This window comes from Panicum virgatum, chromosome 8K (genome assembly GCF_016808335.1).
Source record: "Panicum virgatum strain AP13 chromosome 8K, P.virgatum_v5, whole genome shotgun sequence".
Lineage (NCBI taxonomy): Eukaryota > Viridiplantae > Streptophyta > Magnoliopsida > Poales > Poaceae > Panicum > Panicum virgatum.
In genome coordinates, this window is record NC_053143.1 from 55,073,659 (window position 1) to 55,090,204 (window position 16,546).

At 41.9% G+C, this 16,546-nt stretch overlaps 1 protein-coding gene across 4 annotated transcripts; it reads left to right on the plus strand.

Annotated features, from left to right (window-relative positions):
• LOC120645280 (disease resistance protein RGA5-like) lies at window positions 1–7,296 on the plus strand. 4 transcript variants are annotated; one of them, XR_005664206.1, is made up of 6 exons: window positions 1–532; window positions 622–691; window positions 734–1,068; window positions 3,856–5,792; window positions 6,271–6,530; window positions 7,091–7,296. XR_005664206.1 is itself a non-coding variant. In XM_039922088.1 (5 exons), the coding sequence occupies exons 1-4, from the start codon at window positions 120–122 to the stop codon at window positions 5,765–5,767; spliced, it is 2,730 nt and encodes a 909-aa protein (XP_039778022.1). In that variant the 5' UTR covers window positions 1–119; the 3' UTR covers window positions 5,768–5,792; window positions 6,085–6,775. The 4 variants fall into 4 exon arrangements, 2 of the variants coding, with proteins under 2 accessions (XP_039778022.1, XP_039778020.1); XR_005664205.1 differs by having other exon boundaries at window positions 7,103–7,296; XM_039922088.1 differs by lacking the exon at window positions 7,091–7,296 and having other exon boundaries at window positions 6,085–6,775.
• The last annotated feature ends 9,250 nt before the right edge of the window (window positions 7,297–16,546 follow it).

The following is a 16,546-nucleotide window of genomic DNA, read 5'->3' on the forward strand; positions in this document are numbered from 1 at the left end:
GCTAGGACACTTCACCTTTATCGTTGGAGCTAGCAGTCCACCACCACAACCCTACCTACCGTTTGCTGCACAGATTGGGTCTCAATGAAGTAACCAGCGCGACTCCTCACAAGCTAGCCATGGAGGTTGCAACGGGAGCACTGGGCACTCTGATCCCCAAGCTCGGCCAGCTCCTCCAGGATGAGTACAATCTGCAGAAGGGAGTCAAGAAGGACATCGAGTTTCTCTCAAGGGAGCTCGATAGTATGCATGCCGCCCTCCGCAGTGTTGGCGAGGTGCCACGAGAGGAACTCAAAGAGCAGGTCCGGATCTGGGCGCGCGATGTTAGGGAGCTGTCCTACGACATGGAAGACATCGTAGACACCTTCCTGGTGCGCGTCCGGGGCCCTGTGGCCCCTAGCAAAAGGAGTGCCAAGAGGTTCATGAAGAAGATGATGAATATTGTCACAAAGGCCGCGACTCGCCATGAGATCGGGCAAGAGATCAAGGATATCAAGGAGCGTGTCAAGGAGGTGGCCGAGCGACGTGACAGGTCCCGGAACACCCTCAGAGATCTGCATCTGAACTTATTTTTCTGAATTTTCCTCTTACCTTCATTGATGTGTTTTTCTTCTTGGACAGGTACAAGGTTGATGCTATTAAGCCTGAAAAAATCTTGGTTGACCCTCGCATAACAGCTCTATACACTAAGGCTACATTGGTTGACCCTCGCATAACAGCTCTATACACTAAGGCTACAGATCTTGTGGGTATTGATGAAGCAAGAGAAGAACTAATCATGAGGTTGACAAATGGAGATGACATGTCTGGGCAGCAGCAAAGGGTAGTCTCTATCGTTGGTTTTGGAGGATTAGGCAAGACAACACTTGCCAAAGTAGTGTATGACCAGCTAAGAGTTCAATTTGATTGCACAGCTTTCGTTTCAGTGTCTCAGAATCCTGACTTGAACAAACTTCTCAAGAATATGCTTTATGAACTTGACAAGGAAAAGTATGCCAATATTCATAGCACAATGTTGGAAGAAAAGCATCTCATTGACCTAGTCCGGGAATTCCTCCAAAATAAAAGGTACGGAGCATCTAGATTGAGCATGTTTTGGTATTTTCTTTCAGTATACCTATCCTCTAATATCTATGAAAACTAGTAAGGTGGCTTATGCCAATTGAGATTTAGCATTGACGAGGCTAAAGTCAGATCAACAAACTTGTTGATATAACATATATGCTGATATGTGGTTTCACCGGTGCTCTTTGTTGTTGTATTTTTTTTTCTGTGAGTATTTGTTGTTGTTGCATTTGGTTGCTGAACAATTTATGTCTTGCATGCCATCCTCCCCATGGCACCCCTATATATTAACATCACAGCATCGTGCAAACAAAAAGAAATGACAACCTGCAGATTTTCTTGATTTCACTTGTCAATGGTCGAAATTCCTGCTTTATTACAATACAAAAACCTCACCTTTATGTGTGGTCTCTCCCCCCACTCTAATAAGAAAAAGAGTGCGAGTAGGCCAGGGAAAAAGTTTTTATGGAAGAACTTATAGACACTTATATTTAACAGAAACTCTCGTGGTATACTAGCACTGTAGTATAGTTCAACTTTTCCCATGTCACATCACTCATACACTCTGCACTGCCTGACATGCAGCTTTTAATTGGCCACCACCGAGCTCAGGCTGTATGTGGCCAACGTTCTTGTCCTCACCTCCTCACTCCACCGAAGATGTCGTCAATCATGTCCGATAGATGGGCGATGGCCAAGACTCGTCTTCACCTCTATTTATTGCCCTCTTGCTAGTCCAATGATCTTCCTCCCCTATTGAAACTTGTACCTATCCTAGCCGCTTGCAACTGTCGTCGTTCTCTCGAGAAGAACGTGCATGAGATACATATGAGTAGCTCATGATGACTTTGGCGGCGCTTTAGCCACACCACCATGCTGCTAAGTGCTAACCACTACCACCCCTCGTGCCCGGTCTCTAGCCCCAGGCATCCTGCAAGCCTAGGGACACCTCTCCGTAGATCAAGGAATGCTTGCCGCCTAGGCAGCCACCATCAACTGAATCAAGCCTCAATGTCCAGGCGATTGGAGAATTTTAAGTGTGATGAATAAAACTTTATTCATATTCTAAATCGATCGTAGATAAAAATAATTAATCTTCTATGGATGCAAATCAACAGATGCAATGCAGGAGGAGAGATAAAATCTGCCCCCGGATGGCCCGGACATGAGTCGCTCGCCTAGAGAGCCATGGAGCGGAAAACGATGTCGTCCTGGTGTTGTTGCCACGCACGACGTCACGCATATTGCCACGGTCCTTTTCCAAAATAAAAAAGTGCTAATTTTTATATTTTGGTTTTGGTATGTGTGATTGTTTTTCTGGAACTGCAGATGAGAAATTAGTAAAGAGTTGCTTATCTTATTGGTTGTATATTCTTTTCCTTATATAGAATTTATTATATATGCATATTATTATCTTTTCTATTAATAATCTAATATTTTTAGTCGTATTTGATATGGACTCTTTAGATAAATGTAAGCCATTAGATCTTCATAAAATCTGAGGGTGCAATTTTAGTTTAACGTGAGAATTTCTAGACCTCCCTAGACCAACTGTTCGAGAGATCAGGTTGAGAAACGACGGAGAACTCTTTTCGGCTAGAAAAAAACTGTGCAAGACAAAGCTAATTGTACCAATTATTTTAAGGTTCTATTTATATATTGAGCCTAATATAGATGACAGAGTCGGTCTTGTACCGAGCAAAAGCTTTGATGTAATGGATATGTCTTTATGATGTGACCTTTCTTTATTTTTTAAATCCTATCCATAAACGAAGCAGTATAGAGCCCTAGTTTGAGCAACCAAACTTTGTTTGCTTGATGTAACCTTGCCAGAAACGAAGCATGCAACCTTTCCAAGTATAGACAGTTTAATGTCGCTAAAACAATGGAGTCCGACTCTAATAACAATAGGAAATATAAAAATTTTATTCAATGTGGATTTTTTATGTGATATGGATTTTTTTATATGATATGAATTCTTAGAATAATATAGACCGTTAGATCTTCATATAATCCAACGGTGTATATTCTTCTCTTTTTTAGATTACGTGGGAATTTCTAAACTCTCTCGGCGAACGTGGTGACTTCTTTTAACACTATTGTATTAAGATCTTATAATAATATAGACCGTTAGATCTTCATAAAATCAAACGGTGTATATTCTTCTCTTTTTTAGATTAATGTGGGAATTTCTAAACCCTCTCGGCGAATGTGGTGGCTTCTTTTAACACTATTGTATTAAGATAATAGATTGAAATGACCTTGCTTGTCCCTATTTATTAGTCATATTTGACACTAATTGACTGTTACATGGACATGCACAAACCAACTGTAGTAACAATGGCAAAAATTATCTCAGCTTTTGTAAGCTGGTCTCCCCAGCTAGTGTGTGTACCACAAACGTCATATGCTTTCTATAAAAGCAGGGTGCGTGGTTCCTTTGTCAAACAATGGCAAAATTTGTGGGGTAAGTTAGTGTGGTGCATGCGTGCATATGTGTTTTCATGAAAATGAAAAGAAATCCACTTCTCTAAATTTTTTCCCATATTCATTACAATAAAGTGGCTGCATGCTACCTAAAAGGGTTTTAGACTTTGTGGAAAGAAATTTAGTACTTCTACACTGGTTTCATTGACATTCTGCAAATATCTACAAGTATTCTTGTCACTGCACTAGAGGGTTTTTATTTTTATGTCAGTAGATGTTGGAAGTGCTCTCACATATATTCATACTCTTTTGCCCATATTTCAATCTTACATGGCAGCCTTATTTATTTCCATATGCATATAGGTACTTCATTGTCATCGATGATATATGGGATATGAAACCATGGGGGATACTACGATGTTCTCTACATGAGAATGGCCTGAAAAGCATAATCATAACAACTACTCGCATACTTGATGTTGCTGAGCAAATTGGTGGTTGCTATAGGATGAAACCTCTAACTCATGAGAGCTCCAAAAAGCTATTCTATGGAAGAATATTCGGCTCTGAAGACAAATGTCCTGGGCAGTATTTTGAGGTATCTGAAAAGATTTTGAAGAAATGTGGAGGTGTGCCATTGGCCATCATTACCACATCTAGCTTGCTTGCTAATAAATCAGAAAATATAAAAGTGTGGAATGACGTTTGTGGCTCTATTGGTTCCGGACTTGCAAGTAATCCTAGCATGGACAGTATGAGGAAGATATTGTTGCTTAGCTATTATGATCTACCTTCTCATTTGAAGGCATGCTTATTATATCTTAGTATATTTCCTGAAGATTATGAGATTGAGAAATATCGGTTGATATTGAGGTGGATAGCTGAAGATTTTGTCCACCGTGAAAATGAGAGTCAAAGTTTATTTGAGCATGGAGAGAGTTACTTCAATGAGCTTCTAAATAGAAGCCTGATTCAGATAGCAGATAGGGATACCATTTCATTTTGCCGTGTGCATGATATGGTACTTGAACTCATTTGCTCCTTGTCAAGAGAAGAAAGTTTTGTTACCACGGTATTAGGAGATAGTAGGCAATGCATGCCTTCTTCTGGAAGCACCGTTCGCAGGTTATCTCTCCAGAATACTACTTGGCCTAAAACGGAAATGCCAAAATTGAGGTCCGTTGCTATCTTCAGTCCCGCTATAATTAATACAATGCCATCCCTTTCGATTTATCATCTTCTACGTGTGTTGGATCTACAAGATTGCAATCTCAGGGAACGTCGAAATTTGAGGTTTGTTGGGAATTTATTTCACTTAAGGTATCTAAGTCTAGCACGTGCTGGGTATGCTGGTGAGCTGCCAGTGGAGGTAGGGAAGCTACAGTTTTTGCAGTCATTGCTCTTACATGGAACTGAAATAGAAGAACTACCGTCAAGTATTGTAGGCCTAACACAGTTGATGTTCCTATGTGTTGACCGCCGTACAAGTCTGCCTAATGGGTTGAAGTATCTAACATCCCTAGAAATGCTAGGGATTGTGAGAGTGGATTCTGCATGCATTGCGGAAGAGCTAGGCCATCTGATGCAACTGAGGCTCCTTTTAGTGAATCTCACAACTGACAAGGAAGGCAGATGGGATGAAAACATATGCACAGCTTTGGTGGGGTCTCTTGGGAAATTACACAAAATCCAAACTCTAATAGTACTGTCAGATGACGTGGCAGCCAATCTCGAAGGCTCAGTGGAGTCCGTGGGCAACTTGAGCACTCTCTCTATTGATAGAACCACTTCCTTGCCAACATGGATTCGCCCTGCAATATTATTGCTTCTCTCCTACGTGGACATAACGGTGGTTCAAGTGAGAAGGGAGGACATCCAAGTCCTCGGGAGGCTCCAGGCTCTTCGTTATCTTTATTTAGGAGTTGGCAACAAACAAGTGCTGGAAAGGTTCATGGTCAGGCCTGATGCTTTTCCATGTGCAATAACATGTATATTCAGCAAGCTTGCAATGGTTCCGTCTACCTTCCCACCTGGAGCTATGCCTAGACTTGAAAAGTTTATATTTGGCATCCAACTGGAGGATTTCTTGCGAGGTGAATTTACTACTGATGACCTGGCCTTGGGCCACCTCCCCTCCCTTCAGGATGTGCAGGTTTACCTTAGTGGAAGGTGGAAAGTCAGCGAAGAGGTGGTAACCAAAGTGAAAGAGAAGCTAAGGCACGAGGCCGATGGCCACCCCAACCACCCCTCCCTTCGATATGATGATGATTTCTGAAATCTTATATATACCAATAAATAATGTACGTGCTGATCTTTTCTTCTCTGCTATTGTGTTGTTTGTCCAATAATGAGTAGCAGTATGGTAGTACTACAGAATCGAAGCTTATTCTAGTTGCTTGCATGCCATTTCAATTTGAATCTTACCATGGTATTTATTTCGCATGTATGTGGTACAGTAGTAGCTCCTTCTAGTTGCACTCTAGTTTTATGGTGTCAATACATACGTACTCATTAAACTAGAAAAACCTGGTTATTCACTACCATGACTGGTTATTCATTACCATGACTGGTAATTGTTCACTCTGTTTGCAGCTTGCAAATCACGTATGTCTGTCCTCGTAGAAATTCTGAGCCAATATATAGTTTGTTGTGCTCCAGGAACAGAGTCTACATCGACATAGCCGGGAACCTTGACGTGGATCTCTAATTGTTGCAATTTATACTGTAGGTTTGTGTGAGATTAGATAAATTAAATTTTGCCTCTGAATTGTCGTGCAGGACGAATTGAAGGCTACCATATTAAGCTTTGGTGTGGTGGAAAAACATTTACGCCTAGTACCAGATCGCCGTGACATACATGGATCGGAGATCTGCTGCTCTGCATGTGCATGGTGCCGAACCATGGTCCATGAAGATAACCCGGTAGGACGCACGGCCTGTGTTCTTCCTGCCCGGCCAAGTTCGCCTTCGTCTACAAGGGCCTTCCCACCTGACACCTGGTCTCCGTTGACCGTTGGTTTTGTCTGATTCTTCTACATGTATGTTCAAGTTGGCCTGATACTCTGGTCCCGTTCTTCCCCGTTCCCATGCAAGACTCATTAAAACTCTGCGGTTGGTCGAGCAGCAATATGATCCATAAGCCCAAGATCACTATTCAACTGTATTTAATTTGTAGCATTATTATGATGGACTATCTATTGGCCTTGTTTGGTTTGTACTATGGTAGGAACTATAACAATTTTGACTATTAATTAGAGGTATTAAATAAATGCAGTTTGCAAAATTATCTCCACAACTCCTGCGCTAGGAACTATAAGGAATCTAATGAGGCCTCTGACCGCGCGATTAGAGGATGGTTATTGTAGCATCACTGTAGCTAATCATTGATTAATTACCGTCATTAGATTTGTCGCGAAAAATTACACATATTCCTACAAAAGTTTTGCAAATAAACTTCATTTAGTACTTCATGCATTCAAAAAAAATTCGTGCTAGGAACTAGCAAATGCGAACCAAACAAGGCCATTGTTTCTGTACACCACTCTTTGTTCCTGTTCCTGCGTATCTAGTGTTGCCACTCGAAATAATGTGAGCACAGTACACTATGCAGGTTGTCCTCGTCTCAGGTGCATAGCGTATTGGGCTTCATTTGTTCCTTGGGCCTGCCTAACATTTCGGGTATATTTCAGATCTGGATAAATTTGGAGCAAGCTAGAATCTTATCTGTATGCGGTGACACGATGTAATCTGTATTCTACAAACGATATTTTATAATTTAAATGAAAGCCTGACGTTTGAAAACTAGCTGCAGGAACATGCATGATGTCTAATTCTTCAGGTTAACATCTGCAATATGGATTGGTGAAGCATGGATACGAATATGGCAGCAGGAACAAAGGTGCCTGTGCCCAATTCCCATATATACTAGTCTATCAACCCGTACAGAGCATGGGCTAATTAGGATTAATAGATAAGACATATAGCTAATAATTATAACTATGTCTACCCCACTCCCTCTTTCATCTATTAAATATTCTAACACATACTCTAAAATACATATTTATTATTATCTATTTGCAATGGTTTTCATTTTGTATCGCATGTCTACATGTGTTTGATATATGTTAATTGAAGCATTTATTTGCAAATTAGTATTCTTATCTCTTCCATCATAAATCAATAAATGGTGACACATATCGTGGGTATAATTTTTATATAAACAATAACATAAATAATATATTAATAAGGATAAAAATAGTAATTTAGATTTTTATATTGGTGCACTCTAATATTTTGTTGTGCTTATATAATTTAGATTCAGATTTGGGTGTTGCTTTAACTTTTTATAATGACATAATTGGATAATTTATATACAAATTTGTGGGATTATTTATATTATTTTTATAATAGCATATGTGGGTAATTTATACGAAGATTAGGAGGTTACTTTAGATTTTTTATAATGGTAGAGATGGGTAATTTAGATACATGTTTAGGGGGTTACTTTAGTCTACCTTCATAATGACAGATGTAGGTAATTTATTAGGAAAGATAACAGATCCAACGACTATTATGATTACAGTTATCGGATTGATGGACGATGTTTCTGATTTTTGTGAGAATTTCTAGAACTTCTCTATTTTTCTATTTTGTCCACCTAGGATTCTAGGTATCTTCACGTGGAGGCTTCAAAGGAGCATCCAATTAGTAATATTAAGATTAAGATTAAGATAGCCTGCGCCATGTACTTCTCATTTACCCCTGTAATAAACTTAGAAAAGGAAAAAAGATAAGAACATAAAAACCTAGTGACTCTCAATTTGCACCAATAATGTAAGAAATAACTAATCTGTCAATCAAGGATTAAACACTTTCTCATATAAAAGCAATGCTCAGATGGACTCCCCAAAAGGAGTATATATGTCTTAATACCTTCAAATGACTTGAGATCAATTAGTTTAGGGAAATCACACACATACAGGTTAATAGTAAACACAAACAGTCTTACACGCATGCCTCCTTGCACATGCATGTGTTGATGCAGAATCGCGCCAACACACTCGAATGCGCTAGAATGCGCGGACGATTGTCAAAACAATCAACACCCGTGAAACCTTGGGCAGGCCGGTCTGACTGGTGCCGCCGACCGGTCTGATCGGTGCAAGCAGGGTTTCGCCGGAAACCTAGAACAGCGAGCTCGGGAGGGACCCCGTCGGAGCTCGGGAACGTAGGGTTGCTCTGAAGTCGGTAGGCCACTCAGAACGTCTTCAAATGCCGTCGAGACGAAGGAAGAAAGTAATCTAGGGTTGGAAAAGGCTAGGATTTGAGAGATCAAAAGTAATGCGATTTTTGTATTGATTCGATTGGGTATATACCTCAATCGGCCTTAGCCTTTATATTTATAGGCCGGGGAAGACGTACCCCTTCATGAGTAGGATTACATGAGGACTCTTTACAAAAAACCCTATTCTACTCGGACTGTACAGACCAGACCGGTCAGACCGGTCGACCCGACCGGTCAGACCGGTCGGCCTTGGCAGGTGCCAAATTTGGCTGTCAACATATACCCCCCTGCTTTTTAGTGAGTTTACAAGCTAAAAAGCAAAACAGAGGTATTCTATACAATACTAGGGCCTAAAAAATACTGATAAAGATGATTCTCATAAACCGGCCGTCTTCCTTCATGCATCTTGCCACACACTTGGATAGAATTTCTTCGAGTACTTCCCATTGATAGCTCTAGGTAGTCGATCTCCTTGCAGCGTCTCCATCATGTAGGAATTCCCGAAGATAACTTTAACAACTCTATATGGACCCTCCCAACTTGGCGACCACTTACCAAACTTATTGTCTTCCAAACTAAATCCCCAACCTGAAAAGATTTATCTTTTACCTTCTTGTTGTAAGCTCTAGCAACCCGAAGCTTGTCCTTTTCAATCTCCTTTAAAGCCTTCATACGCTTGTCAGTCACCTCATCAATATTATCCATCATTGAATTATAATAATCAACAGCAGAAAGATCATTTTGCTTAGCCAATCTATAAGCGTCCAGATTTACCGCAACGGGTAAAACGGCCTCTTGACCATACACAAGCTCAAAAGGAGTAACATTGGTAGCACCATGACGAGATATACGATGAGCCCACAATGCTTCGGATAACACTTCATGCCAGCTCTTAGGATTTTCTTCTATTTTCTTCTTAATAAGGTTGATCAAAATCTTGTTACTTGACTCGGCCTGTCCATTGGCCTCCTTTGATATAAATGAAGAGCCTTGATCTGTAGTCAAAGTTTGAGGAATACCGAATCTATGAATAATATGCTCAGTTATAAACTCAATCACCTCTCTATGTGTCATATTCTTCAAAGGAACCGCTTCGGTCCACTTAGTAAAATAATATGTAGCAACCAATACGAAGCGATGCCCATTTGAAGATGGAGGATTAATTTGTCCAATAAAATCCAACCCCCAACCTCGGAATGGCCATGGTTTAATGATAGGATACAACGATGTAGCAGGTACCAATTGCAAATTTCCAAACCGTTGACATTCTTCACATCCCTTATAATACTTGAAACAATCCGGAATCATGGAAGGCCAATAGAAACCGGCTCTCCTAAGCAACCACTTCATTTTAGGAGCCAATTGATGAGTACCACAGATGCCTTCATGAACTTCTCCCATAGCAATCATGGCCTGATCCGAGTCCAAACACTTGAGAAGCAAATCTTCGGCGGTTCGACGATAAAGCTCATCATCAATTAAAATATACTTGAACACTGCACGCCGAATATTTCTCTCTACATCACGACCAGGATCTTTAGGATAGGAGATTATAGGAACTCTCCAATCCTGATCTTCGGCTTTTTTCATGGCCGAATCAGTGTTTTCTGCTGTCTGATCGGTTAGACCGGTCTCCGGACCGGTCAGACCGGTCTGGGCGGTTAGACCGGTCGCGTCAACCGGTCTGGGCGGTTAGACCGGTCGCGTCAACCGGTTTGACCGGTTCATCCAGAAACTGCAACTCGGCTATCATCTGCATCGGTTTTCTAATGTTAAATTTTCCTTTCCTAACATTATAACTAGATGCTTGCTGGGCCAGAGCGTTAACATGTCCATTTTCTTCTCTTGGCAAATGTCTTATAACGAATTCATCAAAAGAAGAAATAATTTTGAGGCACTTATCAAGATATGCATTTAATGAACCATTATAACATTGGCATACCTTGGATACTTGCTGCACAACGAGAAGTGAATCACCAAAAACTTCAGCATGCTTCACGCCCATGGATTGTAAAATTTCCAAGCCGAATAATAATGCTTCATACTCAACTTGGTTATTTGTGCAATATTCTTCTAATCGGTTTGAGAATTCAAAAATAGCACCACTTGGAGATATAAGAACAGCACCAATCCCTCTCCCATCATCACAAACCGATCCATCAAAATAAAGCTTCCATGGTGTACAAACAATATGGCTGATTTTCAAATCATGCTCATCATTAATCTGATGCTCAACAATGAAATCCGCTACAATTTGGTCTTTCATAGATTTCAAAGGTTCACAAGCCAAATCATATTCTATCAAAGCATATGCCCACTTGCCGATTCTACCACTCAAAATCGGCTTTTGCAACATATGTTTTATCACATCAGTTTGACATACTACTATGCATGTACTAGATAGTAGATAGTGTCGCAATTTAGTACAAGCATGATATAAAGACAAGCACAACTTTTCAATAAAAGTATATCTTGTTTCCGCATTAATAAGTTGTCGGCCTATATAAGTAACAACATACTCCTTTCTTTCGGTCTCTTGAGTCAAAACAGCTCCAATAACTTTATCTTCGGCCACTATATAAAGTTTAAAAGGAATACCTCTCCTAGGTGCTTTAAGAACCGGCGGCGAAGACAAATAGTATTTAATTTTTTCAAATAGCTCTTGCTGTTTTGCCCCCCAAGTAAATTCGGCTTCATTCTTTAACCGAAGAATAGGAGTAAAAGCATCAATCTTTCCGGACAAATTAGAAATAAATTTTCTCAAATAATTTACCTTGCCCAGAAACTTTTGCAAGTCTTTCTTGCAAGTAGGGGCCTCAACTTTCCTCATAGCTTCAATTCTTTTAGGATCAATCTCTATGCCCTTCTCATGAATGATGAAACCAAGGAATTTTCCCGCCGATACTCCAAAAGCACATTTGAGTGGATTCATCTTCAAACCATATCGACGCATCCTTTCAAGAGCAAGTCTTAAATCGGCTAAATGAGAATCCAAACTGGCCTATTTAATAACAATATCATCAATGTACACTTCCAAGATAACACCAACCAAATCATGGAAGATTAAATTCATAACCCTCTGATAAGTTGCACCGGTGTTCTTTAAGCCAAAAGTCATAACCACCCACTCAAACAAACCAACAAATCCGGGACACACAAAGGCCATTTTAGACGTATCTTCCTCGGCCATGAGTATTTGATTATAACCCGCGTTACCATCAAGAAAGATAATAACACGATGTCCCGATGCTTCATTAATTAGCATATCGGCTATAGGCATAGGATATTCATCCTTGGGAGTAGCTTTATTGAGATCTCTAAAATCAATGCAAACACGAATCTTGCCCGAATCTTTCTTTTCAACGGGCACAATATTAGAGATCCAATCCGCATAACGACAAGATCGAATAAAATCAGCATCTAATAATCGATTAATCTCCTCTTTAATTTGGTCATAAATACTAGGATTGAAACGTCTAGCCGGTTGTTTATAAGGTTTAAAACCGGCTTTGATTGGTAAGCGATGTTCAACAAGATCACGACTCAATCCCGGCATTTCAGAATACTCCCAAGCAAAACAATCGATATATTCTTTTAATAACTTTATCAAATCGGCTTTAAACCCAACCGATAAATTCTTGTTTACAAAAGTCGGCCTAGGAATAGTACCATCACCTATATCCACCTTTTCTAAAGGATCAGCCGACGTAAAATCTTGGCCCAGCTTGTCCATGTCTTCTGATTCTTTAATAGTTTCGCACATATCGTTCGTACGCGCCCGATAGTGCTCAATGCGTTGCTGGAGCCACTCTGCGTTGGATCGATCTGACCGATCTGACCCACCAGTCCGACCGGTCGGCTCTGATGGCCGATCCGAAGAGGACCGGTCTGACCGATCGTGGGACCCGGTCTGACCGGTTGCACCTGAGTCGCCTGCTGGACTCATCTTTACAACATTAAGTGATTTAGCCGATTTTCCATCGGCTTTAGAGTTGCAGGAACGAAACCCTACTTGGTGCAACTGATAAGCTCATAATCGGACAGATCCAAGCCCGATAAGCACTTGACGTTGTCATTGGCACCAATGAAATTGGAATCGGCGGTAGCTATGATGGAAGAAGTGTCACCAGGCACTATCTCAACCTCATCACCGATCCACTGAATAAGAAATTGATGCAAGGTAGACGGAACACATTGATTGGCATGAATCCAATCACGCCCAAGTATTAAACTAAAGTTACCTTGCACTTCCGAGACGAAGAAGGCTGTGGCAAGCGTCTTACTTCCAACGGTCAACTCCATGGACGCAACTCCCTTGGCACCAATGGGATCACCTCCACCTACACCGCTAACCATCATGTTGGTCTTGATCAGCTCCTCGTCCTTCCCGCCAAGCTTTTTATACAATGAGTAGGGCATAAGATTTACAATAGCCCTACCATCCACTAACATGCGAGAAATCGGCTTTCTATTAAGATGTCCCCTCATGTAGAGAGCTTTCAAGTGGTTATCCGATTCCTTGGGCTTCTGGAACACAGCATCACGAGGCCCAAATTGAAGATGAGCCACTTCCTCTTCAGGAAATATGAGATAATCCGAAGACATATGCACAATGTTGATCTCCAAATTATTGCGCTCCGGGGACGCCTCATAATCCACCAGTTCTTCTTCTTCCGTTACTGGAGGAGCTGGTTCCACTTCATTAACTCGAGAAACTGAAACAGGCACCGCTGATTCGGCTGTACTCTCTGCACTGGGCTCAACCGGTCTGAACGGTGGCTCAGGGCGGTCTGACCAGTCGAGAGAACCGGTCTGACCAGTCACCGTGGTCAGTTTGACCGGTTCTTCTGATGGCTGGTCAATCGTCTTGGCCTGCCATACTTTGTCTTGAGGGATCATGGGCATGTACTTGTTGAAGTACTCATCCCTCGCCTTCTCTGCGTCCTGCTCCCTCTTTTTCTTATTGCGAAGACGTTGGAGCTTCCTCTTCTGGGTATGCGTCAATCCCTCGGGACACCAACGGGGTTGATGGTATTTGTCCGCCACCTTGCTGCCACTAGCCTCATGATTGTTAGCAGTAAAAGGTTTCTGGATAGGAGGGGCAGAAGAAGTAGCCGATTTATCAATCACCATCGGCTCCATACCCTTATCTTGTACAACCACTTTAATCTCGCCAATCTGAACAACAGTATCGGCTTTAGCCTTCTCTGGAGTAGCTTCTGATTGCACCTCTAACTTCTTTTCCTTCATGCGGTATTCAACCTGTGGAGGAACAAATCGCGCCGGTCTCTGCTGAGACCGGTCTAACCGATAGCGCCTGCTGAGCTGGACCAGATTGGTGTGCTCCCAATCGGTTGTGTACTAGCATCCTTGATGTTTCCTCCCTCTGATATAGTGGTGGATATGGCATTGGAAAGCACTGGAGCCAAATCCCCTCATGTTCCCACACTGGATTAACTGCATTTGACGCCGGTGGGGACCAAGACATAGTAGCATACACCTTCTGTGGAGGAAATTGAGGATAATCACTCCTGTGCCTGATGAATTCCCTCCTTGGAGGCGAAGCATTGCCCCGACGTGGTGGTGAATGAGGTCTCTTTTTTAATGGCCGATCTTGTTGAACGGCCTTAGTGTACTTGTTCAATAATTGCCCAAAGGTAGGTCCCTGATTTGTACGCCTACCCCACAGTTTTGGCACATTTGTTTTCCAAGTACCCTCTTCCGGACGTTTTGGCTTGAAAGTTCGGGGCTGCTCCCTGGGCCGGTCTGACCGGTCGTTGTACCCGGTCTGACCGGTCTGACCGGTTGATGCTACCGGTCTAACCAGTTGCGCCTGGACAGCAGGCTGACTAGAGGAACTTGCTTGCCCCCGGGCTTAGGAGCATTAAGAAAAATCCTCAAAGTCGGCTTCCCATCAGGAGTCTTCTCGGCAACGTCTTCTCGGGCCAGAATCTTGTCATTTGCATTCATCGGCCTCGGATCTCCAATCACCACATTCTTCCCTTGAGCCCCTTCGGCTTGCTCCGGCCGAAGGAGAACCTTTGGATTATTCAGTTCCAAAGTATGGACAGGGAAGGGAGTCTTGTCTACTTGCATCTCAGAAAGCACCAATCGTCTTTCATGTACAACCGATTGGATCTGTCGACGGAAAACATTACAATCATTAGTAGCATGTGAGAAAGAATTATGCCACTTACAATATGCATGCCTTTTTAGTTCTTCTGGCGATGGTATAGCATGAGACAAACAAATGTTTCCATGTTTAAGTAATTCATCAAAAATCCTATCGCACTTGGAAACATCAAAAGTAAATTTCATCTCATTTTGCCAATTCTTTTGAACCGGTTTAAGCGAAGGACACATAGAAGGTTTTTCCTTTGACGGCCAAACAAATTCAGCGGCGTACACTCCCTTTTCCTCATCGTCCGAACAGTCAGAATTATTCTCAACAACATGTGTGTTAGACCGATGAGGCTTAAGGGAATTTTTAGAATTTTTATATTTAAATTCGACACCAACAGCTCGCATTTGTAAGTGATTAACCGTAATGAAATCAAAACTTTCAAGTTTCTCTTTCAAATAAGAACGCAAGCCATTAAATGCCAAATCCGCCAAATCTTTTTCCGAAAGAGACGAATTGAAACAACGGTTTTTCAAAGCTTTAAACCTCTTGAAATACTCCAAAACCGATTCATCTCGGTTTTGTCTAACCGATGTTAAGTCTAGCAATCTAACTTCGGCTTCCCCACTAAAGAAGTGATCATGAAATTTGCGCTCTAATTGATTCCAATTTAAAATCGATCCCGGCGCAAGCGAGGAAAACCAAGAGAAAGTAGTTCTGGTCAAAGATAAAGAAAATAAGCGAACGCGCAAAGCATCGTTAAGACCCGCTTCTCCCAATTGCAAGACATATTGGCTAACATGCTCCCAAGTCGTACGAGAATCTTCACCATTAAATTTCACAAACTCGGGAACGCGCCAACCAGCAGGATATGAAATGAAATCAAACTCTGGAGGATATGGCTTTTGATATAAACGCGACCCACCCATATCAATCCCAAGTTTAGATTTAAGTACACCGGTGTAAGGATCACCGGGGTGTCCGACCCTAGAGGGGGAGGGGGTGAATAGGGTCGCTAATCGCTTTTCTATCCTAGGGCTCAATCTAATTGCATAAGATAAACCTAACACGTCCTACACATGCTAGTTATGACTAAGGTTTATCTATGCTACCCTCTACTTACCCCAAAAGACTTGCAACCTATAGCCAATCCTAATCAAACTAACTAGGAAAGTAAAGGTAAGCAAGAAAGAGTAAATGCGGAAACGTAATGCGGTAAGTAAAGCGGTAAGGGAGAGGATATGCAAACTCCCGTGAAGACACCAAGACACACGATTTAACGTGGTTCGGTTAGGACACCAAAGTCCCTCCCTACGTCCACGGCCACTTGCTCACAAAGAACAAGTGTGATGCCGAGTCTCTTCGCTTGATCACCGTCTTGCCACGCCTCCAAGGCTCCCGACAAGCAAAGGCTAAGTGACGCCAAGTCACAAAGACGAGGTCACCGCCACCGTCTATCTCGAAGCGTCACCACGGCACCGTCTTCACTATCTTGGAGCTTTAACACCAAGTAGGGGCCTCCTTCCCCGCACAAAGTGTCGTTGCCACTCCACACCAAGTCGGAGGGTCACACGACGAGTACACAAGTTGCTTGCCGCAGCAAGACTTTCTCTCAAGCTAGTTCTCTCAAGAACTAAGCCTAAACAAGC